This window comes from Trichechus manatus, unplaced genomic scaffold (genome assembly GCF_000243295.1).
Source record: "Trichechus manatus latirostris isolate Lorelei unplaced genomic scaffold, TriManLat1.0 scaffold00137, whole genome shotgun sequence".
Lineage (NCBI taxonomy): Eukaryota > Metazoa > Chordata > Mammalia > Sirenia > Trichechidae > Trichechus > Trichechus manatus.
Genome location: NW_004444073.1, coordinates 1,222,232 through 1,231,290, shown reverse-complemented (window position 1 = coordinate 1,231,290; position 9,059 = coordinate 1,222,232). Strand labels below are relative to the sequence as shown.

The 9,059-nt window shown below is 38.9% G+C and overlaps 1 protein-coding gene across 1 annotated transcript in view; it reads right to left on the bottom strand.

Annotated features, from left to right (window-relative positions):
- ELMO1 (engulfment and cell motility 1) overlaps positions 1–9,059 on the bottom strand; it is a 648,319-nt gene that overhangs the window by 13,616 nt on the left and 625,644 nt on the right. The window contains exon 22 of the mRNA XM_004385299.2: positions 7,802–7,884. Within this exon, the coding sequence (XP_004385356.1) occupies positions 7,802–7,884 (83 nt within the window). The remainder of the gene's footprint in view (positions 1–7,801; positions 7,885–9,059) is intronic.

The window sequence follows — 9,059 nt, the reverse complement described above, 5'->3', positions numbered from 1 at the left end:
ACCATTGTCATAGGGCAACATGTGTACTGTTTAATGAGAAACTATTTTGTTCTGTAAACCTTCATCTAAAGTGAGAATAGCAGCACAACTGGAAGAACGTAATCGATATCACTGAATTGTGCATGTAGAAATTTTTGAAATGGTTTATCTTTGGCTATGTATATTTTCACTAAAAAAAAAAAAAAAAGAAAAGGTTGAGAAGGGAGAGGGTTGAAATGTCATGGGGTTGTTAACCAATGTCATAAAACAGTATGTGTATTAACTATTTAATGAGAAACTATTTGTTCTGTAAACCTTCACCTAAAGTACAATTAAAAAAAAAAAAAGATTACAGCCTTGGAAACCCTACGCGGCAGTTCCACTCTGTCCTACAGGGTCACTATGAGTCAGAACTGACATGATGTTAACAGGTTTTGTTTGGTTTTGCCTTCTTCAGTCAGCCGTAAATTTCTGGCCTCAATCTATCTTAGCAGCATTATTCGCCAATAATTTTCCACCCCATTTTCTTTTCTCTGTCCCCATCAATGCTATACTTTGCATTCAATGCTTCCCAATCAGAGCCTTTATATGTCAAAAGTGCCTTTTCACACACTGTCCTCCTCTCCTTCTGGAACGTCTTCTTCCCGCTTCTGCATGGTCAATTCTTTTTCAAAATCCACGTCAGACATCACTTCCTCCATGAGCCTTTCTCAACTCTCCCAGACTCTCCTTCCTGCCTCTGTGTTTAAACTTACTGGGATATAGACAACACTGAATTTTAATTATCTGTCTATGCATAAGTCTTCCTTACCGGACACCCCAGGGCCAGGGGCCAGGTTGTACTTATCTTTGGATTTCTAAGCATTTGGCACAGGCCTGGTACAAGAAGACTGCTCACTGCATTTACTGAATGAATGAATGAATGATGAATGCAGTAAATATGAATAAAGGGCTTTTGGATTAAGACCAGGTTTTTCAAGCTGATATTAGAATACTGGCTTCTAGTATAGTTTGCTTATTTTGGGCTTAAGACTCACACCAGAAAATATCAGCTGGATTCTGGTACACAGTAAGATGGAAGCTTCTCTTAACACCAAATATCCTCCTGTCTGAGTTAGTGGGATCCGGGCAGATCTTTCCTTTGGTGATTATGTGTTGACTGTGTAGCTACAAGCCCCAAATTCACTGGGACAAGCATCATGAATGTCCACTTTAAAAAACACAGCCACAAATCAACTTTATTTTATACATTACAGAGCTTGAATTTACAGTCTTTAATCATTAAAAATCAAATTTTTCCCATCGAATTTCCATTCACCCTTGATAACGAGTTTTAAGTCTCAGAAATTCTCTAATCTCTCTGTAAAGAACCAGAACTTCCTTGTCTCCACAGAAATTTGCATGTAAAAGAGGCCTGTAGCAGAAAATGTCAGAAGCTGCTCCCCAGCAGGAAAAGCTATCTGAACAGCTAGCAACATGCCTTGGTTGCTGCCTTCCCAGGATGCCCTGACAGATCCCCTATGGACACATTCTGGTCAGTTCTCCTGGGCCTTTTAAGCTGCAGGTCTCCCCTTCCCTTCAAAGAAGTTCTTCTCTGGGATAGGAAGGAGCAGGCCTCTGGAGTACTGAGTAGACAAGAGGTTGAGGAGATAAATTCTTAGAACTATAGCTGTCTGTCTTTTTATAGTTTGCCTCATGAGCTAGGTGTGTGAACATACTTTTATACGAAAAAAAAATTCATGTATATGCAAATTAAAGAGCTAGGTGGACTAAGATAGTGCTTCTCAGTCCTCAAGGAAGCTTGGAAGAACCTGAGGTGGGTGGAACATCTAGGCCAGTAACCTCCAGTTACAGTCTTATCTGTTTACAACACTGTGATCCCACATCCATCCATCAACTGACCCAGCCACTCATCCATTTACTATCCATCCAACCATCCATCCACCTACCATTATCCATCCATCCATCCATCTATCCCTTCATCCATCCAATTTTCTACGAATGCCATGACAATTTAAAAAAAGAAAAAGTTGGGAAACATTAGTCTACTGAGTTTCTTAGTTTGTTTTCTTGGTCTCCTTTACAGGACAGGAAGAGGCGTCTCATACAGAACGGTAAAACTTACCCACACATATCACAAGTTTCAATGAGGTCATGATCTCCACCCCTGTTTTGATATTGGTAATTTGCAACTTCTCTCTTTTTCTAGGTTAGTCTGGCTAGAAGTTTATTCATTTTATTGATCTTTTCAAAGAACCAGCTGTTGGTTTCATTAATCTTTCTCTCTTGATTTCCTGTTTTCAATTTTGTTGATTTCTACTCTGTTTTTAATTATTTTTTTCCTTTGGCTGTCTGTAAGCTCAAATTACTCTCTAGTTTCCTATGGTGGAAACTTGAGTTACTGATTTTAGATCCTTTTTGTTTTCCAATATATACATTTAATGCTATAAATTTCCCTTAAGCACTGCTTTCATTGCATCTTACACATTTTGATAAGTTGTATTTCCATTTTCATTTAGTTCAAAATATTTTCCAATTTCTCTGAGACTTCTTTGAACCGTGGTTTATTCAAAAGTGTGTTGTTTAATTTCTAAATATTTTGGGACTTTCCATATACATTTCTGTTATTGATTTCTAGTTTAATTCCAATGTGGTCTGACAATATACTTTGTATGATTGCTATTCTTTTCAATTTGTAAAGGAGTGTTTTATGGCCGAGAGTGTGGTCTATCATGGTTAATGTTCCACATGAGCTTGAAAAAAATTCACATTCTGCTGTTGTTGTATGGATTATTCTATAGTTGTCAATTAGATCAAGTTGATTGATGGTGCTGTTCAGGTTATCAAGATCCTTACTGATTTTCTGCTTGCTTGATCTATCGATAACTTGCAGAGGGGTGTTGTAATCTCCAACATAATAATGGATTTGTCTATTTCTCTTTTCAGTTCTATCAGTTTTTGCCCCATGTATTTTGACGTTTTCTTGTTAGGTACATGCTGGTTTAGGATTATTATGTCTTTTTGGAGAACTTACCCCTTTACCGTTATGCAATGCCCTCTCTTTATCCCTAATAATTTTCTTTGTTCTGAAGTCTGCTTTCTCTGAAATTAATATAGCTACTCTGGCTTTCTTTTGATTAATGTTATCATGGTATATCTTTCCCATCCATTTATTTTTAACCTATCTGAGTCTTTGTACTTAAAGTGGGTTTGCTACAGACAACATATAGTTGGGTGTTATTTACTTATCCAAGGAGTCCCTGGGTGGTGCAAATGGTTAACACTCAACTACTAACTGAGAAGCTGGCAGTTTGCACCTACCCAGAGGTACCTCAGAAGAAAGCCATGGTGATCTACTTCTGAAAAGTCAGTCATTGAAAGCCTGATGGAGTGCAGTTCTACTCTACACACATAGGATCACCATGAGTTGGAATCAATTTGAGGACAACGGATTGGGTTTGGTTAGATATTTACTTACTCACTCTGACAACCTCTGTCTTTTAAATGGTGTATTTAGACCATTCACATTTAAAGTAATTATTTATATAGTTGGGTTAATATCTACTATGTTTGCAACTCTTTTCTATGTGCTGCGTTTGTTCTTTGCTTCCCACCGCCCCTTCTGCCTTCTCCTCTTTTGAGCATTTTACATGATTCTATTTCCTCTCTTGGCGTATCAACTATACTTCTTTAAAAATTTTTTTAGTGGTTGCCCTAGAGTTTACAATATACATTTAAAATTATCTAAGTCTACCTTCAATTAACACTATACAGCTTCACGTGTAGAGCAGGAACCTTAACCCAGAGTATCCCAATTACACCCTCCTGTCACTGTGACTTTGTGGTCATTCATTCACTTATCTTTATGCTATAATCTTCCAATACACTGTTAATCTTATTACTTTAAACAGTTATCTTTTATATCAACTGGAAATAAGAAAAGTGATTGTTATTTTACTTTAATTTATTCCTTCTCTGATATTCCTCCTTTCTTTATGCAGATCCAAATTTCTCACCTACAGGATCTTCCGTCTGCCTGAAAACTTATTTTAATATTTCTTGCAGAGCAGGTATACTGGCAATGAATTCTCTCAGGTTTTGTTAGTATGAGCAAGCCTTTATTTCTCCTCCACTGCTGAAGGATAATTTCACTGCACTTAGAATTCTAGGTTTTTTTTTTTCCCAACACTTTAACTATTTCACTTTACTCTCTTCTTGCTTGCATAGTTTCTGATGATAAGCCTGCTGTAATTCTTATCTTTGCTCTTCTATAGGTAAGATATCTCCCCCCTCCCTTCAGCTCCTTAAGATTTTTTATTTGTCTTTGTTTTTTTGCAGTTGGAATGTGATATGCCTAGGTGTAATTTTTCGGTGTTTGTCATTTTTGGTGTTCTCTGAACTTCCTTGATTTGTGGTTTACTTTCTGTTATTAGTTTTGGAAAGTTCTTGTCCATCATTACTTCAATATTTATTCTTCTTCATTCTCTTTCTTTTCCTTCTGATATTCTATTTATGCATGTATTATATATACCTTTTGCAATTGTCCCATAGTTCTTGTTCTTAGTGTTCTGTTTTTTTTTCTTTTTGAATTTCAGTTTGCAAAATTTCTATTGACCTATCTTCAAGCTCACTGATCCTGTCCTTGGCCATGTCAAGTCTACTGATAAGCCCATTGAAGGCATTCTTCATTTCAGTTAAAGTGTTTCTGATTTCTAGCATTTCCTTTTGATTTTTTTTTTTTAGAGTTTTTATCTGCTTACATTACCCATCTGTCCTTGCATGTTGTCTGTTTTTCCATTAGAGTCTTTAACATATTAATCATAAAACAACAACAACAAAAACCCAAACCTGTTGCTATGGAGTTGATTCCAACTCATAGCAACCCTATAGGACAAAGTAGAACTGTCCCATAGGATTTCCAAGGAGCAGCTGGTGCTTCGAACTGCTGGCCTTTTGGTTAACAGCCTAGCTCTTAACCATTTCACCACCAGGGCTCCAGGTTATTAATCACAGGTATTTGAAATTCCCTGTGTGATAATTCTAACATCTGTGTCATATCTTAGTTTTGGCATGCCTTGTAATTTTTTGTTGAAAGCCAGATATGTTGTACTGGGTAATAGAAACCGAGGTAAATAGGCCTTTAATGTGAGGATTTATGTTAATATGGCTAGGAGTTGGGCTATGTTTAATGTTTGCTATAGCTATAGATACCCAAGGCTTCAAAATTCCTCTAGTGTCTTTGTTTTTGTCTCCTTTCTTGACTTTGGGGTTCCTTAAGTACCCCTACTCAGACAGAGCCTGTGTTTTGCAGATCTTTCAGTCATAATCCACTTTATTATACTAGAGTCTTGTTGGTGTGGTGGTAAGGTATGAGAGAGGAGCAACAATCTTCTGATTAAATCTCAGTCTTTTAGAGGGCTGTGTCTCAGGGCTCTGACCTTCACAAGTGTTTCTCAGTAGTATAGCTCTGTCCTCACTCCCTCATTTTTTTCCTGATTGTAGTGTTTCCAATCCTATTTCCTTGAAGTCCTGACCCTTGCTGACTATGCCCACCACTCAGGCGAGACAGGAAGCTAGGGGGGGCTTCAGTGTGTGAAATTCCTTTCTCCCAGCTGCGATAAAACTCTGGGGAACAGGATTTTGTTATGGAGAAGCCTCTGGAGGATTTAATGATTACTCTTCTCCTCCCCCTGCCAAAACCACAAGAGGATTTTTCTCATATTGTCACCATGAGAACCTGGTGGGGTTTCTCCAGATAAAGCCCATGAAATTATGGGTACCTCTAAGACTGTGGCCTCCAGGAGTTTCTCCCTCTCACTCTAGTCCACACTTAGCCTCTAGCAATTCATCAGAATTGCCATTTAAATATTTCTACCAATTTATGGCTCCAGTGGATTCTGCTCCAGGTAAGCAGATCTCAGCTGTAACTCTCTTCATGTACCTGACTCTCCGGTTTTTGGGATGTGGTTTGCCTTACCACCTCAGTTCTCTGATGAGTTCAAGAGAAGTCACTGAATTTTAGTTTTTCTAGCCTTTTCTGGTTGGAAGGACAGAACTTATGACTCCCAAGCTCTTTACATACTGGAGCTGAAACTGGAAGTCCCTCCACACCTGCTTTACATAATTCCCTGTGCCCCTACTCAGAGCACTTGAGTCCTGCTTCACTGCCAAACATACTCTTCCCAGCTTTCTCTGGGTTATGGACTCCTGTTGCTGCAAATTTCCTCACATTGTTTCAGGCTCAGCTCCAAGTGTTGGTCTAAACATGGAGACCTCAGCTGGATATGAGCATGGTCAGTGCTCCTCAAGATCGTGCAGGGAATACCTGATATGCGGAGCATATGGTAATCCCTGCTGGTGTTGAAGGAAGTCAGCCCCACAGAAGGTAAGTTATGCAGGCTGGGAGACTTGCTGCTACAGTTAAGGATGCTCTTTTGGAATCTGCTGAGCTGTAGAACGCTGTCTCCCCACACCATGGAGAAGAGAACAGTGGACACTCCCATAGGTGCAGTGAAACAGATGACCCACAGGCCCCAGATGCCTAGCTTTACAACATTACGCTTGTATGTTAAGGGCTTTACATGACAGATGCTGTGACAGGCTTAAAAAGCAGGAATTCACATGGACTTGAGGTGAGGTATACTTATGTAACTTAAGAAGCAAAGATCTGCCATAAGCCTCGTTGGCCATATTTTCACTCTGTCCCCCTGAATAGTACTTTCATAGTACTTCTGTCTTTCTTTAGCCACAGATAGGGCTGTTCTATGAAGACCTGATTCCCATTTGTCTTTCTTAGAATGTTTGAAATTGTAGAGCAGGGAGTATTGACTTTAACCCTGAATGATAAGTAGGACATGTATAATTTTGTTGTTTCTCTTAGATGCTGACTCTGGACAATAAAGATGCTTTATTGATCTATGTGATATTTTTGGTACCAAGATCTCTGGAACACCCAGATCCATCTGGACACTTTTGCTCAAGGATGGGCACTATGTGTTCCAAGATGGCAAGAGGTATAAACAAAGGATTGGCTCCCTGATAAACTGACCCCAACCAAGGGAAAAATACCTGAAAACTGGGAGCAAAGGTAATTCTTCCATCTTTTCAGAAAATTCCCCCTCCCACACCTTCTGTAATGGAACACGGGCTGTCATGGTGATGGTTGGTTGGTAAACTCCAAGGGGATGGGGAAAGATGTTGCAATGTTAAGTGAGCTTAAGCAATATATACCTTCAAGGGAATTTTCTCCTTTAAGTTGGGTTTGAAATATTTCACAGCCTACTTTCTATAATGCTGAAGGATATCAGGCCCTTAAAGTTTTCTGAGATTTTTTGAGTCATCTGGTCTCTGCTTTCCTCAGGCTTCACTGACACCTCGGGAAGGTTACTAAGGTGGTGATCATAGCAGGAGAAAATGAAGGAAATTGGGATGGAGGTGCGGGAAAGGAGAATATGCACGTAAATGGGAAGTTAGAAGAAGCACAGCGAATGGATGGAGATGAGCAGAGAAGGCTTGAGATCTGGATGACATTAGTGACAGGGCAATCTCAGGTCTGGAAGCAGGTAAGAAGTGAAAGAATGGAGGAGAGGTAGGGATTAGAAAAGTGATCAGTGAGGGCAGGAATAAGGTACAAGATGTGAAAGGAATCAACAAAGAGGAAAAAGGAGAGTTAAGTAAGATACGTGTGACTGCACGCATACACACAGACACATACACACACATGCACGCACACACCCATTGCTATTAAAGAAGGGCCGGGCTCACCAAAGTCTCTGATTGCATTGTACAGACACAGCTATTTGAAATAATATGAAAATCATACCTTGTTTTGTTTAAGGGCACCTTTCTCTTTCATGTGAGGGCAGTCCTTTCCCGTTACTACGGCTTTGATATCTGCCACTGGCACTGTAATTCACAAAAGAAAATGAAAGTAACTAAACCATGTGAAAGCTTCAATGTCAATAAAGAAGCAGGACTAAGCACTGAGTCTTCTACCATACCTGCCATTCCCAGAAAGTACTGCAGAGAAGAGAAAAGTGCTCACAAAGAGGACTGGAAACTAAAATATATTCTATTAAAAAGCATTGCTGGGGAGGTGGGGCTATGTCAATAAAAAGAATTTGGTTTACAAACACCTGAAAAAAAATTATAGTATTGTTAAAAGTAACAGCAATAGAAGCAGCAGTAGTTGTAATAGTCATAGCAGTACCAATATTACGGCCTCTATGTGCCAGGAACAATGCCAAGTGATTTACATTTATTATGATCTCTTTCTATAGTATCTAAATCTATTTGGTTTCTGAGTTTTTGATAATGAGAGAAAGCAGCTCTATCTCAAAATATCTGCCCGAATCTAAACAGATCCTGAAATCTCATTCTCCAAAATCTTGCTCTCTACCATTTCATTTAATTCTCACAACAATTCTGTGAGGCAGGTTTTACTACCTCTACTTCACAGACAAGAAACTGAACTCAATTAAATAGGGTGAACATTCTTTTCTGAAAGGGAAATCGCAGCTAGTTCATCTTGGAAATTCTGGAAATAATAAGTTCGATAAAATGATGTTATCTCAAGTCTTACTCAGGATGTGGAGGATGATAAGAAAAGATGTGGAAATGATTGTGCATTTAAACGTTTTTGTTAAGATCAACCGAAGAGAAGGCAGTAGGATGGTTTGGAACCCTAATTTTAAAAATGCAAAGTCATTCTGTCCCACTCTAATCCTTAATCCTTCATTCCAAAAAGGATTGTGAATCCAGGGGCCCAAGTGAACTGGGTTGGCTTTTCCAAAGTTAAGATCTGCGGGAGCTTTGAGTAATCAATTCCTTACACTCCTTGAATGAGAAAGATAATGAATATTTCATAAGTGTGAGTTCACATATTTTATTGGGGAATTGGTTTGTGGGGGATAATACTTAGATGAAGATAAAATTATAGAATATGTATGATGTTGTTGTTGTTAGGTGCCATCGAGTGGATTCTGACTTATAGTGACCCTGTGTACAACAGAACGAAACACTGCTCAGTCTTGTGCCATCCTCACAATCGTTGTTATGCTTGAGCTCAATACAACAGGAAG